The 22,428-nt window shown below is 38.7% G+C and overlaps 1 protein-coding gene across 11 annotated transcripts in view; it reads left to right on the plus strand.

Moving 5' to 3' along the window:
* Positions 1-22,428, plus strand: part of Shoc2 (SHOC2 leucine-rich repeat scaffold protein) — an 88,661-nt gene that overhangs the window by 24,949 nt on the left and 41,284 nt on the right. For 4 of the 11 annotated variants that reach the window (XR_015628584.1, XM_087565526.1, XM_087565476.1 and 1 more), the window contains exon 2: positions 12,089-13,000. Coding sequence is in view for 10 of the 11 variants with exons in the window: in XM_087565526.1 (XP_087421652.1) it covers positions 12,298-13,000 (703 nt within the window). In the remaining variant the exon portion in view is untranslated. 11 annotated transcript variants of the gene reach the window in all.

The following is a 22,428-nucleotide window of genomic DNA, read 5'->3' on the forward strand; positions in this document are numbered from 1 at the left end:
TAAGTATAAACTGGAACAGAAGTATTTCATTTGTGACTTAAACTCCAATGTTAATATGGCTGTCAGTCAGTGTCAGGTAATGAATAAACCTTAAGTTTCAAATTAAAGTGGTTTCTGTCTGGAATGAACACATTACTTTTTACAATTTAAGAACTTCTGAAGTGTCTGAAGAGAACTACAGTGTACTAACAAATAAATAAAATAAATAAATCTTTAAAAAAAGAACTTCAGAAATAGCTGACTCTCATGGGTAAAATGGATTTGGTTCTGGGTGATTGTTATGAAGTTGTTCATCTAGTTGGCATCTGAAGACTAGATAGTATGCAGAGATAGTCCTTGTGTGCTAATCTTGTCTATTGAATCTAATTCTTACGTATTTCAATTAAAAATAATTAGATTATATATTCTTACTATATTTGGCATGGGCTGTTGAAGTGTTTTCCAGATTTTTCCTTACCACAGATACTCATTTGGTTAACATTCTTAATTCCTAGGATTGCTAAGATCCTCAAATGGATATCACTGATTGGCATTGATGGGGCATTTGAGAATTTATTATTAGATTTTTTTTTCTTTAACTATTTTGGTGCTCGGAGAACATCTGGTTTAAGAAAAACGATTTTGTATTGTATCAGATATAAATTTAAAATTATGCCTCATTAGAGTTGGGAGATGATACTTTGAAAATTATAGTGTCTGCAAAAGAGAGTCCACATTATGAAAGCTGTATAACAAGCTTTTCAAGGTTTGACAACTTATATTTGCAGTCATATCACGGGCCCTGAGCTCCAGTTGTGGGACGATTACCCTATGATTCTGCAGCGCTTTCCTCGGCTCTGTCACGCTCAGGAAGTTGATACCTACACAGGGTGAGCGGTGAGTTGTGCTGAGCTTCCAGCCTCATCATGCTCTTCAGGCTCCCAGTCGTTCTGCTCTCAAGTTTCATAACTTGTCTGTTTCTTTTCCTTATTTAAAATCATTGAAAGTAAGAATGTTATCTTTTCCAGTAAGCCCCAGATATAATTTAGTGTTTTCCCTCTTTAGTATAGAATAGAGTTATTAAGGGCATGGGGAGGGGAGTTGAGGGGGTAGGGGAGAGAGAGAGAGAGAGAGAGAGAGAGAGAGAGAGAGAGAGAGAGAGAGAGACAGAGACGCCAGCCATGAGCACATGGAGAGAAGGGGGAGGTAATGGGAAGAGAGAGGGAAGAGGGTAAGGGCAAAGAGATAGTAGTGTTTAGAGAAAGTATATGGATTGATTATTCTTTTTAATTTTTTAATGTACAAAAATGGATTTGGCTGACATTTTCATGCAAAAATATCATTGCACTTTGTTCATATTTTCCTTTCTGCTGCACTTCTTTCTTTGCTTTGCTTTTTGGGGTGGGGGTGTCAAGATAAGGTCTTACTATGTAGTTCTGGCTGTTCTAGAACTCACAATGTAGGCCAGGCTGACCTCAAGTTAATAGCCACCTACCTGCCTCTGTCTCCCTTGGGATTAAAGGAATGTGTCACTATACCTGGTTTGATCAATTACTTTAAAATTTTGACTTATATAATATAGCTTTTAATATAAAACAAAATACTTTACATCTATAGTAGGTCAGCAAATTATATATATATATACATATATATATATGTTTGTGTGTGTATACGTGTGTGTGTGTGTGTGTGTGTGTGTGTGTGTGTGTGGTCTGAACTTTGATATAAATGATGCTCAATACAATGAGTCATTTCATTGAAGTTCAGCTAATACAGAATGCATGAGAAAATCTAGAAGGAAATTCAGCTTTACTTGATGAGAGTTTAGAGTAACTGCTTTACCTCTACTTCATGTTAGAGGCCGCTTTAAATACCCCATGGTTTGAGTGCCTCGCCATTGGATGTTAGAAGGATTCTGTTTTACCTTTTACCTTGGTCCTCAAGTGTTTCTAGTTATGGCTAGTGGGAAAAGTGTGTTCCCATTTTTGACACACTCCCCCACCCCCCAATAATCTTTCGGTTTGTGAGCAGAAAGTGAAGCCAGAAGTTTCCTTTAGTCACAGCAAGGAAGTTTTTCTTATCAGTTGTGTTGTGTTGCTAGTGACTTTCTGCTAAAATTAAAAAAATTTTTCTTTCTTTCCTCCTCCTCCTCCTCCTCCTCCTCCTCCTCCTCTTCCTCCTCCTCCTCCTCTTCCTCCTCTTCCTCCTCTTCCTCCTCTTCCTCCTCCTCCTCCTCCTCCTTCTTCTTCCTCCTCCTCCTTCTTCCTCCTCCTCCTCTCTTCTCTCTTCCCCTTCCTCCTCCTCTCTGTTTTTCCTCCTCTCTCCTCTTCCTCTCTCCTCTTCTCCCTCCTTCTCCTTCTCCCCCTTCTCCTCCTTCTCTCCCCTTCTCCTCCTTCTCCCCCTTTCTCCTTCTCCTCCCCCTTCTCCTCCTCCCCCTCCTCCTCCCTCCTTCTCCCTCCTTTTCCTCCCTCCTTCTCCCCTTCCTTCCCCTCCTTCCTCCTCCTTTTCCCCCTCCTTCTCTCCTCCTCCCCTCCCCTTCCCCTCCTCTTTCCCTCCTCCCTTTTCTTCTCCCTTCCCTCCTTTTCTTCCCCACCTTTTCTTCTCCCTCCCCTTTTCTCCCCCTTTTTCTTTCTCCCCTCTTTTCTTTCTCCTCCTTTCCCCCCTTTTCTCCCCCCTTTCCCCTCTTTTTCTCTCCCTTTCCCCCTTTTCCCCCTTTTCTCCCTTTCCCCTTCCTCTCCTCCTTCTCCTCCTCTTCCTCATTATTATTATTATTATTATTATTATTATTATTATTAATTTTTAACCTAGCAATCAGCTGTTCCTTTTTCTTCTTTTCCTATGTAGAAGTTGACTCTATAGATTGCCATCACCCCAGGTAGGTTTTAGATCTTTGGACTAGTAATGCTCAGATGGGAACGTTTATGTAGATTTTCCAAACTTCAGAAAATTGGTTATTCTAAACTACTACTGGTCCCAAGCATTTTCAGTAAGGTCTACTATACTAAACCTGTATTTTGTACTTGTCAGCCAGTTAGAAAACGAAGTCTAATGTTGGTATAAGCAACAAAGAGAACAATCATCTTGAATAAAAACTGAAAATTAAAATATGGATATCAACACTTTAAGTAAGTGGATCCAGGTTTGAAAAGGGTGTATGAGGAGTGAAATGAGGCAAACTCAAGTTTAGCATGTATATCTTTATAACATTTGGGGAACAGGTTTGAGGTAGAAGAGAAGGGTGCCTTTATATATAGTATAATTTCACATTTGATTTGTACTATAATAGATGCATAAAACAACGATGGGGGCTGGGAATGTAGTTATTCAATGGTAGTGTCTGGAATGTGGGAAACCTAGGTTCGATATCTAGCATAACAAAAATACAAACCATAAAAAGTACCCATTGGTTTTTAAAAGAAAGTCGAAGTAGTGGCTTTAGAAGTCGGGGGGTAGGATAAGAGGTTAGTCACAATGAGAATCAAAGTTACGTCAGAGTAAGTATGACAAGATTTTAACTTATTTTTTTTTTTAATAATAGGCACTTCCCAAAATGGGGCTGATAATTCACATTTAATGTCTGGTTTATAATACAGACTTGTTATTTTACATTGATAGATTTCAAAGATGATACAGTTTAATCATTTGTGGCAGTCTGGTTTAGTGGGTGACATGTAGTTCTCTTTACACTGTCTCTCATGTTCATTTGTTCAGTAGGTTAACCACAATTTCTGAAACTCACCACCGTCAAAGTTTGATCTGTAGGTTGCCGCAGCTCCAAACAGTTCTTTCAAGTGTAGAAGAACTTAGTCTTGGTATGGAAGTCAGTGCGTGATTTAGGAATTTGAAAAATCCTTGCTGGGGCTCACGAAGAGGAAGAGAAAGAAACAAAATCCGTAGAACACATGGAAATTGGGGAAAATGATTTTGTAGTGTACCATAATAAACCACAGTAAACCCACGGGACTTGCAGCATAATGTAAAAGCCCTTAACTGTGGTGTTGCCTTTCTCCCTCGGTCAGAAGTGGGGAAACAGTCTATTTCACTTAGCTCTTCTGTCTCACTGTTCTTACGGTTTTCTGCCCTTGCCTGGTTCCTCATTATGGAAAGTATTATGAATTTTTCCCCACTACATGAATATAGGCACCTTGAAGGCAAGGCAGGAAACAAGACGCCTGTTAACCAGCACCTATTACATAATAAGGACCTTGTTTCATGGTGCTCTGCGGGCCTGTTCGTCCCCTGGGAGCTTACTTTTCCCTGGCATCTCCGAACTGCCCAATCCATCTCTTTTAAGTATTTTTTCCTAAGTTTTCTTCTGAAAGTTTTATAATATTTTTTTACATTTAGGCCTTTGATTCATTTTGAGTTAATTTTTGTGTGAAATATGTGATTTAGGGCAAGGGTTTTTTAAAAAATGTCTGTTTTATTTTCTGTAGCACTAAGATTGAACCCAGAGCTTTATGAATGCTCAGCCATTATTCCACCAGTGAGAGGTGTCCCCTGCCCCATTCTTTTACACTTTAATTCGAAACTACTAGATTAATTATAGTTGAGTAGTTCAGTAGTGTTGCTTATAGCTGTGTACAAAGTTCAGAAAAGAAGAAAATGAGGCTAAAAAAAAGTTTCTAGACGAAGAAAAAGATGCTGAACTTACTGAGTTTAGTTGGTTTTCTTGCCTTTTATTTTGTGCTCCCTAGGTAATGGCTGTGCCACTGCACTGCATCTCCAGCACATACACATGTCCATACACACATACTTGCCACAGCGTGCTTGTGGAGGCCGGAAGTCAGCCTCGGGTCAGCCCTTACCCTCCACCTTGTTTGAGGCAGGGACTTAAGTTGTTCTTAACTGTTTATGCTGGGGTTGTACGGTTTTAAGAATACAGTTCTGTGTGCATGTAGTAGTTTTTTTTTTTTAAACAAGTATTTTATTTTCAGAGCTATAGCAAGTGAAATTATCTTTTAAATTTTAGTATAAATATTTTGTTTCTAGTTTATTGCAATATGGTTTCTGTTAGCCCAGTTCAGGGACTGAGGTGGACTTAGTAGTTTAAAGAAAGTTTTGAAGATTCCCTTTAGTGTCATAGACAGTATGTCTGCAAAACAAAGTACGTTTGCTTGGCATGTGCTCCTGCTCCTTTCCCTCCCTCCTTTCTTTTGCCTGGCTAGAACTTTCACGCTATGTAGAACAAGCATGGTAAGAGGTGAATTAATTTTCAACCATGTTCTTAAAGATTTTTATTGCTGTTCATTAAGGTTGTTGGCCTGTATAGCTCCCTGTGTTTTTTAAGCTCATTTGTCTACTTTAAATATAGGGTATTGTGTTCTCAAAGTGATTGTTGAAGGAGACTGTATAGAATTGATGTTCTTTTGTATTTTGATTTTTTTAAAGTTTTTAAGTTGGAACTGTCACCTTAGGGTGTGCTCCTGAGTTGATGGTATCAGTCAGATGTTTCTCACAATTCATTGGCATGTGTGGTTGATAGGTTCCTCTTTTGGAAGGGTTTAAACTGCTTTCAATTTCTTTTTTTAGAATTATCCAGATATAATTAGTTTTGAGTCCTTGTTTTTATAGTATGTAATTTCAAGTATTTAGCCCATTTTTTTTTTTCTGTTGTGGAACATAGTTACAGAGTTGTCTTTAGTGTCCTGTGCTCCCTTTAATGTGGGATCTTCAGTGACATCCCCCATGTGCCTGTTTTTATCTTTGTCAAAGTTGATAGATGTTTATCAGTTTTGTGAATTTTTAAAAATTGAGTTTCTGCTGTTTTAGTTTTGATTTCATGGGTGTCTTCTTGTGTATTTTGTTCTACTTTCTTTGGATTTCTTTTACTTTTTCCTAGTATCTGGGTGTGGAAATTTAGATTACTGGGATTATATAGTCTGATATCATAACAGGCATGAATATATTTCCCTCTAAGCTGCTGCTTACACCCTATAGATTTTGATATGCTTCACCTTTACTCTGCTCAGTAATCCTATTTAACCCATAGATTATTTAGTATTTATTTTCATGTGTTTAAAGAATTTTCTTGTCTTTCTGCTACTGCTTTTAGGCTTATTTCTTATGATCTTTAACATTTAAAGTTTCTTTATGTTTTAGGATAAAGCCCATTTTGATAAATGTTGTATAAATCCTTGAAAGAAATGTGTATTTTCTAATCACCTAGTTCCAGTTAGTTTATTTTCTTTTAAATAGCTATTCTGTAGTTGAGTTAGTTGAAATTCCCGTGGTGTGTGTGTGTGTGTGTGTGTGTGTGTGTGTGTGTGTGTCTGTGTGTCTGTGTGGTGGAGGTCAGTGTTCTCCACATTAAATTTTGTGACAAGGAGTCTCACTGGACCTGGATCCTTTTAACCAGCCTAGGATCTATCCTGTCTGGCCCAGCACCTGGGTCACAGAGTGGGTGCTGCCATTCCCGGCTTTCATGTGGTGCTGTGGATCTGAAGTCTAGCTCTAATGCTTGAGCAGCAGATACCTTGCCAACCAAGCTAGCTCGGGTCTGTCTTGTCATGAATATGTGTATTTTAAAACCATATGATTTTAGAATACCCATTAGTAATTATTTTCCTGGAGAATTGACTTTTCATATCAGCTCTGTTTCTGTTCCTGATAATGCTACTTTGATACTGTTTTTATTCTAGATTTTCTTTGATTAATATTTCCATGCTCTCTTTTCCCATCTTTTTTAAAAACAATATATTTTTTTTATTCTTTGAGAATTTCATATGTAATTTCCCCACTCCAGTTCTTCCCAGTATCCTTCCCATTTTTCCCTCTCAACTTTTTGTCTGTTTTTGTTTTTGATTTTTTGATTTTTACGCACAGTCCAGTTAGTGCAGCTTGTTTGTCAATGGGTGCATTGACATGCTCTAGAGCGTGGGCAGCCTACCCGGAGCCATAGCTTCTACTTTGCCCAGTTACTACTGCCACTAGTTTCTCAGCTCGGGATAGGGATTCATGAGCTCTTCGCCCATTTGTTGCGGCTTGATTGAATGCTGCTTTTGTGCAGGCAACCATAGCCACTATGAGTTCACGGACAGTCACTCTGGCAGGCCCAGAAAATGCTATTTCACATCTTCCAACCACCAACTCTTAAAATTTTGGGCCCTCTCATCTTTAATCTTCCCTGAGTCTTGGCAGGGTTAGGGAGGATTGCTTCAGTGGTCTCATTTAGGGCTGGGTAAACGCTACTGGCATTTGCTCTGTTCATATTGAGTAGTTGTGACTCTCACTAACCCATCTACTGCCAAAGGAAGCCTCATGAGGGTTGAGAGCTACACTGACCTGTGTGTAGGAAGAAGCATGGGTACCAGGCGGTGCGCTCCTGTGTCCATTCTCTTCTGTGTAACCAAGTGTGAGCTTAGTCCTCTGTGGTGGGCTGTGAATCTAATTTTAACTGCCCTGGATGGCTATATTGACTGTTTTTATAGATTATTTATGGTCCTTTAAAATCATCCTGCCTGTCTTTTTTTTGGGGGGGGGGTTCTTTTTTTTTCGGAGCTGGGGACCGAACCCAGGGCCTTGTGCTTCCTAGGTAAGCGCTCTACCACTGAGCTAAATCCCCAGCCCCCCTGCCTGTCTTTTTAATTGTGTATTGCTATGTTGGAACCCTTAGATTTAATGTTGTTGTGCTTGGATTTAAATGTGCTGGCTTTGTATTCTCTTATTTCATTCATCATATTCTCTCCTGTCTTAATGAATTATCTGAACCTTGTCTTAAGGATTTCATTGTGTGTACTCATTTTATATTGTCTTTATATTGTCACCACATTATAATTTATGACTTACAGTATCTTAAAATTTTATTATTCTTGTGTCAGAATTTTACTGGTGTAAGTAGAGTGTATTTAGCATAGGCCAAGTCTTTTTCTTTTCACTTTATGATACTGTCATCTTGACTATTACTGTTCATGTATTAACATTCATCCTTGCTTTCAACAGTGGAGCATAATTTCAACAGTCAAACAGTTTATAAAACTGAAGAGAAACATTGCAATTTTATATTCTTTTATCTTCATTGATTTTTTTCATTTCTTTTTTTAAATTTTAATTTTTTTAATTGAAAAATAGATTCCCAGCCAGTTTCCTACCCCCCCACCACCCTCCCCCGCCTCCAAATTCTCTTCACCACATCTAAGCCTCCATCCTTTTCTCTTCAGAAAAGAGCATGCCTCCAAGAGAGAACAGCCAAAATGGCAAAACAGATACAATGAGACAAGGCAAAGCCCTCATCTGGAGGGTTGACAGAAACCCAGTAAGAAGAAAAGAATCCCAAGATCAGACCAAAGAGCCAAAGACACCCCACTCCTACTGTAAGGAGTCCTACAAAAACACCAGGCTAACAGCCATAACATATGCAGAGAACTTGGTGCAGACCCATGTTAGCCCCGCTTAGTTGGCTCAGTGGGCCGGGTTTTCTTGGTGTCTTCAGTTCGCTCTGACTCTTAACAATCTTTCTTCTGCCTCCTCTTCAGGGTTCCCTGAGCTCCAAGCGGAGGAACCCAATGGAGACCTCCAATTTAGACTTCGTTTGCATAATGTTTGGTTGTGGGTCTCTACACCTACTCTCATCCTCTGCCAGAGGATTTACTGCTTTGCAGATTTCCAGTCTGCAGTTCAATTACCCAACAATGGGCAGCTGTTTCGCTCAGTCCCTCGAGGCTAGGTGTTTCAGTTGGTCTTCTGTGTAAGGTGGAATCCTGAAGAAGGCTCCAGTTTGCTGGCAAGTTGAAGAAGGGAGCCTTCCTCCTTTCATTGTCCTTATGTAGACCTCCAGCAGAAGGCTTGGTCCAGATTAAAGACATATACCCCACACATAGATCTAAGTTCTTTACATGGAACTTACTCTGTCTCAGGCTGCCCTTGAACTCAGATCTGCCTGCCTCTGTCTCCTGGAATTAAAGGCATGTACCACCTTGTCTGGGCCTAGACTTTTCTTGGCCACTGTACCTCAAGATCTAGATCACGGGTGTGCCCACCTTTTCTAGACTGTAGTTCATTCCAGGTATAGTCAAGTTGATAAACTGGAATAGCCATCACACCCCTTTTCATTTCTAATTTGTTAGTTTGGATATTTTTTATCTTTGAGTTTGGGTAAGGGTTTGTCTATCTTGTTTATTTTTCTCAAAGAACCAACATTTTGTTCATTGATTCTTCTATTGTTCTTTGTTTCTATTTGTTGATTTTAGCCCTCAATTTGATTATTTCATGCTGTCTACTCCTTTTGTGTGTGTCTACTTCTTTTTGTTCTAGAGTTTTCAGATGTGCTGTGATGTTGCCAGTATGACATCTTCCCATTTTTTATGTAGGTGCTTAGTGCTATGAACTTTCCTCTTAGCACTATTTCTATAGTGTCCCATAAGTTTGAGTATGTTGTATATTTCTTTTCATTGAATTCTGGAATGACTTTAATTTCTTTATTTCTCTTTTGACCTATATTTCATTTTGTGTTTCTTTGAGTTCTTTCTGTTGTTGATATCTAGCTCTAATCCATAGTTGTCTGGTAGGATACAGGGAGTTATTTCAATTTTCTTATATCTCTTGAGATTTGCTTTGTGCCTGAGTATGTGGTCAGCTTTAGAGAAAGTTCATGTGGTGCTGTGAAGAATTTATATTCTCGTTTATATTTATATACCTCATTTATATTGTTTGGCTGGAATGTTCTGAAAATATTTGCCAGGTTCTTTTGGTTTATAACATCAGTTAACTCCAGCATTTCTCCTTTTAGTTTTTTTCTGAATGATCTGTCTCCATTGGTGAGAGTGATATATTGAACTCTCCCAGTATGAGTGTGTGAAGGTTAATATATGATTTAAACTGTAGTAATACTTCTTTTACAAAGTAGGTACCGTTTTGGGGGGATGAGGTTATAGATGTTAAGAATTGACCTATTGTCTTGTTGGGTTTTTCCTTTACATATATAATGTTCATCCCTATCTCTTTTAGTTAATTTTGGTTTGTAGTCAATTTTGTTAGATATTAAAATGGCTATACCAGCTTGCTTCTTAGGTCCATTTGCTCAGAATATCTTTTTTCTAAGTCTTTACCCTGAGGTGATGTCTATCTTTGATGTTGAGGTGTATTTCTTGCATTCAGTAGAAGGATAGATCTTATTTTCACATCTATTCTGTTAATCTGTATTATTTTGTTGGGGAATTGAGATCATTAATACAGAAAGATATCAACGTTCAACAATAGTTAATTCCTGTTGTTGTTGATGTTGTTGCTGTGTGTGTATGTGTGTGTGTACACCCTGGATTTGTAGATAGATTTTTTTTTTTAAATTTGATTTTATTATGGAATAACTCATTTTTCCACCGATGGTAATCGAATGTTTTGCTGGGTATAGTAATCTGGGCTGGCATCTATGATCTCTTAGAGTCTGTAGCACATCTTTCCAAACTTTTTTGGCTTTTAGAATTCTCCATTGAGAATTCAAATGTAATTTTAAAAGGTCTGCCTTTATATGTTATTTGATCTTTCTCCCTTATAGCTTTTAATCTTTCTTTGTTCCATATGTTTAGTGTTTTGATTATTATGGTGAGTGGACTTTCTTTTCTGGTCCAATCTATTTGATGTTTTGTGTGTATGCCTTTTCTACCTTTATAGGTATGTACTTCATTAAGGGTAGGAGATTTTTCTTCTGTGACTGTCAAATATTTTCTGTTTTTTTTTTTTTTTGGTTCTTTTTTTGGAGCTGGGGACCGAACCCAGGGCCTTGCGCTTCCTAGGCAAGCGCTCTACCACTGAGCTAAATCCCCAACCCCATTTTCTGGGTTTTTGAGCTGAGTTTTTTCTTCCTCTATTCCTATTATACTTAGGTTTGGTCTTTTTATAGTGTCCCAGATTTTCTGGGTATTTTGTGTCAAGAATTCTTTCTACATTTTCCTTTGACCTATATATCCATTTCTTCTATAGCATCCTCAATGAATTTTTCTTTTTTTTCATCTCTTGTATTGTTGGTGAAGTTTGCCTCCTGTTTGCTAAATTTTTCATTTCACAGATATCAACCAGCCTTGGCATATCAAGTTAGGCACATCTTCTATTGGGTTAGACCAGGATGCCCATTAGGGGCAATGTGTCTTAAAGGCAGGTAACAGTCAGAGACAGCCCCTAATCCTGCTGTTATTAGTCCTACATGAAGACCAAGCTACATATTTGGCCATGAGACTTGACATCTGTTTTTATAAGTTGCTGGTGAAGTCTCTCTAATGAGAGTTATGCTAGGTTCCTGTCTGCAAGGATAGCAGAATAGCATTAACAGTGTCAGGGGTGGGCTCTCTCTCATGACATGGGTCTCAAGCTGGACCAGTCATTGGTTGGCCATTCCCTCAACTTCTGCTCCATCCTTGCAGGCAATACAATTGTAGGTTGAAGGTTTTGTGGCTGTGTTGGTGTCCTAGTCTCTCCATTGAAGTCTTGCTGGGTTATGGAAGATGGCTGATTCAGGCTTCATATCCCCTGCTGGAGTCTTAGCTAGGGTTACCCTCTTAGATTCCTGGGAGCTTCCATTGCCTTAGGCTTCTTGTTTGTCTCAGAAGTGCCCCCATCCACTTCAGTTGTCTGTCCTAGTATTTTCTCACTCAGTCCTCCTGCCACCTGTTCCCTCCTGTTCATTCTCTCCATCCAGTTCCCTCCACTCCTACCCCATCCATCCACAATGTCTATTCTAGTTTCCCTTCTAAGGGAGATTCACATGTCCTCCCTTAAGCTCTCCTTGTAACCTAGCTTCTTTGGAAACAACTTATTCCCACAAGGACTACTTAGATATATTAAACGAATAAATATTTTAAAGTCATTGGAACCGTGTTAGTACATAGAAAGTACTTAATTATTAGCTATTGTGATTTTGCTTACTTTTGAGCTCTCAAAACTTGGATTCTTTTTTAAAAAAACCTTTTCCTATGAGTTTAACAAGTTCTATGAAAGGAGGCCTGGTGTGCTGTGCACCTCAGCTCTTGTAGTTCACAATGGATATTTCATGATAGAGGCGAGTAGAGTAATGTAGAAGATATAAGGAAAATGACAAATTCTGTGATTGTTTTGAGAGACTTTACGTAATGTAAATTATAACTTAAGGTAACTTACCACTGTCTGTGTTGTATTTCAGGAATCCTAATGAACTGACCAGCAGCATTTTCACAAGTTGAAATGAACAGAGAGCTTTTAGAGCCAACATGTAACAGATGGATGTGAGCCCAAGGCCATCATCTTCATGCCGACACTCTTGACTGGGTAGGATCTGTCTCTTCATCTTTGATCTGGATTGCTGGCAAATAAAAGGAGTTCATGTAGTGTTTTAGTTAAGCTTGAGTCACCATGAGTAGTAGTTTAGGAAAAGAAAAAGACTCGAAAGAGAAAGATCCCAAAGTACCATCTGCCAAGGAAAGAGAAAAGGAGGCAAAAGCCTCTGGAGGTTTTGGGAAAGAAAGCAAAGAAAAAGAACCTAAAACCAAAGGGAAAGATGCCAAAGATGGAAAGAAGGAGTCCAGTGCTGCCCAACCTGGTGTGGCTTTTTCAGTCGACAATACCATCAAACGGCCTAATCCAGCACTTGGGACTAGAAAGAAATCCAGCAATGCCGAGGTAACTAAGGAGCTTAACAAATGCCGGGAGGAGAACTCAATGCGCTTGGACTTATCCAAGCGGTCTATACATATACTGCCGCCGTCAGTCAAAGAGTTGACACAACTCACGGAACTTTATTTATACAGTAACAAATTGCAGTCCCTCCCAGCAGAGGTGGGCTGTCTAGTCAATCTTATGACGCTGGCTCTCAGTGAGAATTCACTCACCAGTTTGCCTGACTCTCTCGATAACTTGAAGAAGCTGCGGATGCTTGATTTACGGCATAATAAACTGAGAGAAATCCCTTCGGTGGTGTACAGGCTAGACTCCCTGACTACTCTCTACCTTCGCTTTAACCGCATAACCGCTGTGGAGAAGGACGTCAGAAACCTGCCGAGGCTCAGCACGCTTAGCATCCGAGAGAACAAAATCAAGCAGCTCCCTGCCGAGATCGGTGAGAGGGTCGGGGTCCTTGGTCTCTGTTAGATAAGTGACTGCCTGAGCTCTTTCATACCAGAAACTTCTCAATGTCGGGAAACATCTTATTTCTATAATTTTTCTTAATTACAGTTTATTAAATATGAGTAGATAGAGATTATTTTATTAAGTGAGTTTTAAAATAGATATAATTAGACTTTTATTAGACAACTGAATCTGCTTTTTCATTGGAGAAAGAATTTAAAAGAGGTTTGCATAATTTTTAAGTCGTTATTTTAACACTTGCTTTTATTAAGTATGTTTATAGATATATTTTATGCTAGCTATGTTGTATCAGCTTTCCTATTCTGTCTCTCTCTTTGTATGAAAAACGTTAATTTAAATTAATATCACTTTGTACCTGATTACCACAGTCAGTTGTCTTAGCGGTGTGAAAGGCCACTGCCATAGTGTGTTTGAAAGGACTCGCATGTTTGTTAAAATAAAGTGCAGAAGCTGGGCACAGTGGTGTGCAGGACCCAGGACGCCCCACTCTAGGATGATTACTGGAGCCCAAGGTTTGGGTGCGTCCTGGCAGGCAGAGCCTCAGAAACAACAAGAAGCAAACAAAGTACAGCATAGAAGGGCAGAGGACAGATTTATAGTGCGCACACACGTTGCTACTGGCAGTTTGATACATTTCACTGTAGTCTGATGCATTATACTGAGACAGAGGAAGGACTTACTTAAACTGCTGTGGGAGAAAGGAACAGGTAAATACACAGATCTATACAATCAACTTTCTTGATCCTTTGGAACAAATTTTGGCTATTTTTTTAAATTGTGGAATTCATTTATGAACCATTTGGAATATATTAATAGTTTTTGAGAAATTTTAAATGATGTCTTTGAGCCCTTTTGATAAGATGTTTAAAATATCAAAATAAAAAATGGATTTGAGAACATAAAGAGTTTTTCATGTTGTTATAGGCAGCCTGTTTGCTTATGAAGAACCACAGATGAAGCGACTATTTTGTTGACTGAAGGGTTGTCTTAGGGATGATATAGGAAACGTGCATGCTAGATTTTGCAGCTTCTTGGTGATGCAGTGTTCTATGCTTAAATTAAAATATGACAGTTAAGTTTCAGATATGTTCTTATATTTTACTCTACACACTTAAACATTGATTTTGTCTTGTGGCTTCCAGCCCTAATGAGAGAGGTGCTTCCTCATAAAGAACATTGGAGTTGTCTTAGTGTTCTCTTGCAGTGAGTAGCATGTCAGCTTGACAGCTAACTGAGACATCTAGGTCCAAAGGCAGTAGGAAGAGAGACTCTGGGCTTGCCGTGGGCTTGTGAAACCTAACAGCCCACTTGGAACAAAGCCACACCTCCGCCTAATTCTTTCAAATAGTACCATTTAAACTGTGACAGACGTTTAAATCTGAGCTGGTGGAGGGCATTCTTACTCAGACCACTGTAGGAGCCTGCAGAGACTCATGGTTGCCCAGTATACAGAAAACAAGCCGCTGACTGTAGGCCTCTAAACAGTCCCTCTACCACCCCTCTTAAGGCTCACTCAACAGAACAGTGGGGTCAGGAAGACTGTAGGAACCAGAAGATGGGGAAGGGCTGGCTACAAAAAAGCCATTCCCTGGATTGGATACAGCTGCTGTAACTAAATCAGGTACAGGTTCCTGTACTGGCTCCACACAAGACCAGTACTATCAACAATTAGTCAAGGGAGCCTGGGGTCACAGCTCCAACAGGTCCTGGGGAGGAGAAATCACAGTCTTTGTTGTGAGCTCTCTGCTCCATGCAACAGGCAGGCTCCAGTGGCTAGCTCCAAAACCATGGTCACACAGATGGCCCTGGGTATTCTTTTTGGGTCACAAAGCAAACCAGATAGGCAAAGCTGCATGAGAGATTTGTAGGAAAGGGGAGATGGGCAGGGTTGGTGAGGATAGAGAAAAATGGTCAGTATTCAGAGTGCATCTGCCAAACTAAAATGCCATAATAATAAAAAAGAAAAAATTAATTTTTCTTAAATATATTTAGACAACCCAATATAGATATTTCTCAAGTAATGTGCATACGCGAGATGACTCACTCTTGAGCTATTAAAATAGTCTCAAAAAAAAAAAAAAAGAAAACGAGTGGGTGGAAATGTTTCATTCCACGTGTCCTATAGGAAAGTAGCTGCTGAGTGACTTGCTTTAGTACTAGCTTCAGTTAGAATTTGACTCCTACAGATAGCTCATTGTTGACAGAAGTTTAGTATTTTGTAAAAAGAAATGCTGATTTTTTCTTTAGAAATATAAAACCATTTCTGTCCATGCCCTCATTGTTCGGTGTTTGTTTATACAGGGTCCCCACAGATTGACTAATTCACAAGTTTTCTCTCTTAGGACTTGCTTCCATAGCATTGCTATCAAATACCCTGGAATTGAAGGGATACATTTTTTTCTGGGCATGGTGGTATACGTCTATAAGGTCAGCATTTAGGAGGTGTTGCCAATTGGAGGTTGAGGCCATCCTGGACCATACAGTAGACCTTATCTCAAAACCAAGCTAAAGTATAATGTTATGTAGGAATGAGAAGCTGGGGGAGGGGAAGCACATGACCTGGAGCAGTTTAGGGTAGGGCCTGGTGAGAAGACCTTTGAGGAGCACAGGCACTGAGTGAGTCTGGAGGTCAGCACTGGCTTTGTGTAGTAATAGGCACCACAGCCATTGGTCCTGAGTTCCTTTTGGACCTGACACTTTTCTTCTCTTTAATCTTGAGGTAGACTCTCTTGTATAAAGAGTAGTCAATAGGAAATACTGGCTGTTCCTTTAACTTCCTCATTGGTTGCTTTGAGTCCCAGGTAAAAAGAGTTTGGAACCGTCATTCACTGCAGGCATGTTGAGGTGGAAGTCAGATTTAGGTGAATAACTGATTTAGTTATTCAAGTTGAGGATGATCTGGACAGTGACATTTTACAAGATTTTATTTTTTTGGGATGGCCATGATTATTATGCTTTGAACCCAGAGATAAGCCCCATCTTTGTGTTATGATTTCTTTTCTCTCATTAAATGTGTTTGACTTAGAATGTTTTAAAGTAACTAATTAATTACAATCTTCAAAAATTATTCTTTAAAAACAGTTGAATTAGAATGTTTGTAAAAGTTCTTTTGTACTCAATAAAATGTTACATATTTATTAGCATACAATTTCATATGAATTTGATTGTCAAAAGAACTGTTTTTGCTAGCAGAATGATCTAATTGTTAAAGGGTACACTTTAAGACTCAGATCATTTCCCTCATTTAAAAACAATTCTCATGGGGCTGAGGAGTCAGCCATCAGTGAGTACTCCCAGAGGAGTACAAAGATATGTAGTTCTCCTGGGCCTAGTGAGCAGCCAGCCTAGCCAAATAGGTCCCAGTGAGAAATCCTGCCTTAAAGAAGACATGGTGGGTAGCACCTGAGGAGAAATGACACCCAAAGTTGTCTTCTGGTCTCCATCCATCTTCTCCACTCCCAAACCCAACCCAGCCCAAGTCAACCCAATCAAACCTTCACATGCATATGTGAGAAAGTAAAGTCAGTAATATTCTTTTTATCTGTTTGACATAACATTTATTTGAAAACAGACAATTCATGGTACTTGGCAGTTATAGTTTATCTTAAGTCAATTGGTATGTAATCAATATGCAATAAATATGTAATCAGTTATTTATTCATAATAATGCAAAATAAACAGAATTAGTGGTCTTTAAAAATTGAATAAATTTAGTATAGATTAACTGTTTCTGAGGTGCATTTTCTTTGAATATCTTAGATGCTAAATACATATGACTTGAGGGCTGGAGAGATGGCTCAGCAGTTAAAGGCTAGGCTCATCACCAAAATAGTAGTAATAATATAGAATACCGACAGCTTGAACAGAATTTATTTGAAACCCAGTATTTACTCTCCCCCACCCCCACTACTTTGGTGTTTTATATTTTAGCATTTTTAGTATTTTAGTATCATATTGTAACATTCTGGTGTTATAATAATATTTTAGTGTTATTTTCATTAAATATTTCACCTTAAATAGTAAGCTTTAATCCCTAAAAGTTCTAAAATTCCTATAGTTTTTCTAGGAGCAATAGAATTGCTTTAGTGGATCCAGACACTATTGATTAAAAATCTCATTTGAAATTTTTTTTAACAAATTCCAGTACATAACTTTATAGGAACTAGAGATTAGTAAGAAATTTACAGAGTAGGGAATGAACTGTTCAGATTGGCAGGTCTTTTACCAAACAATCAATACTTGGAGGATAGAAGCTCTCATCGTTGCTCAAAGAGATAATTGGAGAAATAGAAACGGTATGTGAGCCAGAGAAGCATTCCGATTGTGTTGCCTGAAGTAAGTGGGAGGGAGACATCAGTCATACCCTTAGAGCATGTTATGTTACCCAGTGATGACAGTGATGACAGGGGTTCACTTCTGCTGTTCATGTCCCTTCTTATACAAGTACTTGTTTAGAGGAGACTACAGACTTAAGTTTTTAAAGAGGTGGGGAGTGATGGTTTGCTTGAGTGTCAGATTGCTCTATTTCTCTAAGTCTACTTGTTGGTTCATCCTATTTAATCAATATTTCAAACCTTTTTTATGTCTGTATTACAATGTGGGTGGAATCTTTGTTCCCTTTTTTGTGGGGGGGGTCTAGTGGGGCTCATTTTGTCTTGGGGAAACTTATTTTTAGTAGTCTTGTCAGGATTCTTTTCTTACTGTTCTGTTACTTCATGCTTTGAGATCATACTTCCTATATTTAGACGCTGGGTTACATTTTAATTGGATCTCAGAGCATTGTTACAGCATTGTTGGATCTAGATTTTGTTGAGTTACTTTAATTAATATTAGACATACAGTTTGGCATACAGTTCAGTTACTTGGGAATCAATTTGATTCTTTGTGTTTTCCTTTTAACCTTTGTTTGCAGTTATTTTGTTTAGATCTAAATTATTCCCAATGTGCTGTTCTCAGGACTCTTCCAGATAGACTGTATTTTTAGGGGGGCTTTTCTAAGTGGCAGTTACTTAAACTGTTCCCAGCCGTGTGCTACACTACTGGGAATTGTTGGCTCTTTGCTACCATTCCTTATTTGATTCTATATGATGATCAGAGTGTAGGCACATTCTAGGTGGGACTCCCTTTCAGGTTGCACGACTCCTGTGCTGCTGTGCCATTCTCTCTTACACGCTGCCTTAAAGCAATTTGGAGGCACTTCTGTTGTCTTGACTAGTCCTTTCCTGCTTGTTTTGTAATTTGTATCACTCTTGGGCAGTAGCTTGGCAAACAGAAGATTCATATAGTTTTCCTTGGTCTTGGAGAACATGATTATGTTTAGCTCTTGCTACTGCCCTAGGCACCATTTTCCTTTATGCTGTGTTAGTTCATTTTAGCCATTGTGGTTCGTACTGGCTGACATCTAGTCATTGCTGATTAGATGGTTTGGATGGCGTATATGTGATGATTATGGATGAATTCTCCTGTCACCCTCTTGTAAGTATTAACAGTTTGTTTTGCTCCATAGTTAAATTTCCTTCAAGTCATTTTAATCTTGTAGAGATTTAAATTCAGCTCTTAGGGGTTTTGTTTGGACGTCCTATATTCTTAAGCTGTGATTATTTTTGGTTTCTCCTCTGTTATATAGCTCTTGATACTGTTTCCTAATCCTTCTAATTTGGCAGGGCTGAGGTTCCAAACTGTTTGGCACCATAGTAAGGCTGATCTACTCTCTCTGTTTTCAAACTATTGTTTCCTTTTCAGGCTCTCATAATCATCTCTCACACATACTTATTTTTATGTACCGCAAATTTTGGGACTCCATTCTTTGTGGTTTTTTTTTTTTTTTTTTTTCCTTTCTGCTACTAAAGTTCCAGTTGCTTTAATAACTGAATCTTGTCCTCTGGCTTCTCAGACTATTAGAGCTCTGGCTTCTGATGAGATTATTTTCCCCAAGCATATTTATGAGAAATGCATAATTAAAAAACGAAGATTTTAAATAATTCCTTTATTAATTATCTCATATAACAAAGCATAATTCTTTTTTTTTTTGGTTCTTTTTTTTTTTTCGGAGCTGGGGACCGAACCCAGGGCCTTGCGCTTCCTAGGTAAGCGCTCTACCACTGAGCTAAATCCCCAGCCCCCAAAGCATAATTCTTAAAGCAACAGTAATTTGTTCATCAGTTAGAATTATTTTCAGTGGACTCCTGAGTCAAGATTACTTTCCCCAGAGCCTCTCATCAGGCTCTTAGCCGAGGTGTCGGGTGGTATCTGAAGGCTCACCCCAAAAAGGTCCCACACTTACGTTCAGAATATCCCTGTCAGGCTCAGCTGGCAGAGGGACCTTGCTCCATCAAGGATGGCAGCTTTGAGAAATCACAAGAGTATAGCAAGGTGGAAACCACAGTCGTTTGTAATTAATCACAGACGTCATATGTCATAGCATGGTTAACATATTTTGCAGTTCAGTGCACTCAAAGGAAGCAGGTGATTATTTAATCAGTATGTGTATTTATCCTGAAGGAGGAGTCACTGTGGGCTGTTTTAGAAATCTTGTTAAGGTTCTCTGCTTTTAGGGGTTGAGTTCTTTCCACCTCTCCCAGTAGCTCTTACAGTAAGCACTGTGTTGATTACTACCTAGTTGAAATGACTTACCCTAGACTCTAAAGTGTCCCGCCTTCTTGCAGAACATCCATTCAAATCTATGAGAAAATGGGCCTTTGGAACAGTTTTCTAACCATCTGTTTCAAAGCTTTAATTTATATTCATTATTTGGTCCAAATGGTTCATATTCCGTAGCTGACATTTAGTCCATGGCACATTCCCGCTTCTTCCCCTTCCATGCCTTCGTTCCTCTGTGCACACGCTCATCTACTCTGTCCTGACTGCCCTCATCATTGACTCTTTCCATCCCTTCACCCTGCTCTACTTAGCATTACATCCTATTCTTCTGAGTCCTGACCCCATGCTCTGTCTAGGGTAAATTTCTTTACTGCTGACTTCCAGTAGGTACACAGTACGTTTTTCTTTAAAAAACAGGTGAGTGAAGTCATGAAGTTAGAGATCATTAACTAGATGGCTATGGTGGCACATCATGCAATCCCAACACTCAGGAGACCTTGGGCTTAAGGGTCTGAGGCCCACCTGGAGCTGCACAGAAAGATCCTATATAAAAGCAAACAAACCTGAAGAAACCGTTACCATTAATGACCTTTAAGGTCCAGAAGAATGGCTCTTAATGTTGAAATTTTATAAGCAAGCAATAAAGGGCCAATTTGGAGTACAGATCCTCTTTAGCTCCCTTTAATAATTTATAAATAGTCTTACTAATTTCCAGTTTCAAAGGAACACCCATTTGATGTTTTGTATTGTAGTCTGTTTCTTCAGCATCCAGTGTGGAACCCAGAGAAGAGAATACATGATTGTTTGAATTAATGCCCAGGTAGTAGTAATTTATCTTCTGTTAAGTTTTAGAAATATGCGTGATTGTGTAATAGTCTTTAAACTTGTTATATGAATGGTGTGTGTGTGTGTGTGTGTGTGTGTGTGTGTGTGTGTGTGTGTGTGTGTGTGTGTGTGTGTTTCTGAGGGTCTGTCTGCCCTGGGGAACTGAGTGTTAACGGAGCTAATTCCTGGTGTGCCCATCCACAGGGGAGGAAGTAGGACTTCGCCTCACTTTTCCTTTCTGCTTGATGAGCGTTAGTCTACATCCCAGTAGGTTTACTCTTGGGCAGCAGAAGTCACATTACCATTGTCTGAATGTTTAACACTGTCTGTATCATAAACTGTCATTTATGGTACATTCTAGTTTGAATTATCACCTTTGGGAAGAGATATGTCTGACATTTTGTTGTCTAGTCAGTGTCATGCTTAGAAAGTATAACAACATTTTGTAATTCTTTTCTAGAGACAAAAGTATTTTTAAAGAACTGAGATACAATTATTTTATACTTAGAAAACTTATGTAGAATAAAATGTTTTCACTAAAGTATGTTAAAAATTGTTCACTTTTGCAAGTTTTCCAAACCAAACCCTCATGCAGTTTTTCTGTCTTAGTTTAGATTAAATGTTCAAAACAAAGAACTGAGGTAATGCTTTTGTTTATCTTTTTATCAAAGAATATTTAAAGAAGCTTGCACCTGTCGTTAAAATATAGTGCAACTAATGTTAACAAATCATGTAATCAGCGTCGCAGTTAAACAGAACACCAGTTCCAGCCACTGATGCTAGTCTCCGCCATTACCTCTAGCGGCTGTACCCATGGACACAATGCAGCACGAGAACTTCTATAGAAGTACATTAATTTTACTTGATTGTATAGGGAGAAAATGTATATTTTATATACATCTATATTACACACACACACACACGCACGCACACACATTTTTGTGTGTCTGACCTCTTCTACTGGCATTATTTTCTGTTGTATAAAGTTAGAGCATGTCTATTTGCATTCTTACCTGACCAACAGGATAAAACATCCACATTTAATCCCTTTGCTTTCCTTTGGTGATTTCTAGATAACAGTTAATGCAAACATTGCCGTTGTATATTAATACTGATTTTGGTAAACCTATGAACTTGTTTCTGTTAAACTTTGCAAATAACAGTGAAGTCGCTGAGTCCATGATTTCCCTCTACTTCTTTTACTACTTTTAATTGTGCTCTCTAGGTAGTTTTTGCTCATTTTGTATATTGTAGCCTTTTAAATCCACTCAGCCAGACTTGCTTTTCTCTTTACTCATAATTCAATGTATATGTTTTATGTGTGCTCTAATGTTCAGTTCATAATTTGCCACAGTAGATGTTTAAGCTTTGTGAGAACGAACACTACCACATCACTAGTTCCTCCTTAATAAAACCACCTGATGTCCCGTGAGATCCCCTCTCAAACTGTAAGCACTGCACACACCAGAATGTCAAAAATCAAAAACACTGATAATCTCTAATTTAACTGAGGATTCTTACCCATTGTTATTGCAAAATGGTTTGACCCTTTAGATGACAGTTATCCATGCATTACAAAGTTAAATGATGTCATCATAATAGATTTTGCCATGTATGCTTCCAAGTATATACCCAAGTGAATTAAAATTTATGTTCACATTAAAACTTACACACGGATGTTTTAGTTAGCATCTTTATTATTGCTAAGACTAGGAAGCAACTGAAATGTCCTTCATTAAGTAAATAGATTGATTGTCTATCAGCAGTGGGATACTGTTCAGTGACAGAATGAGCTATCAAGGTGCTGAAACCAACCAGGACTTTTTGGGTGTAAGTAAAAGCTATTCTGCACATCCTGTGTGTCACCAGGGGTCAGGACTCCTTGAGGAAATGTCTGATGGCCTAATATGGAGGTGCTGTTTACATACAGGAGAGTCTTCAACAAAAAGGAGTCTAGTCTAAAACAAATCATAG

This window comes from Rattus norvegicus, chromosome 1 (assembly GCF_021556685.1).
Source record: "Rattus norvegicus strain SHRSP/BbbUtx chromosome 1, alternate assembly SHRSP_T2T, whole genome shotgun sequence".
Lineage (NCBI taxonomy): Eukaryota > Metazoa > Chordata > Mammalia > Rodentia > Muridae > Rattus > Rattus norvegicus.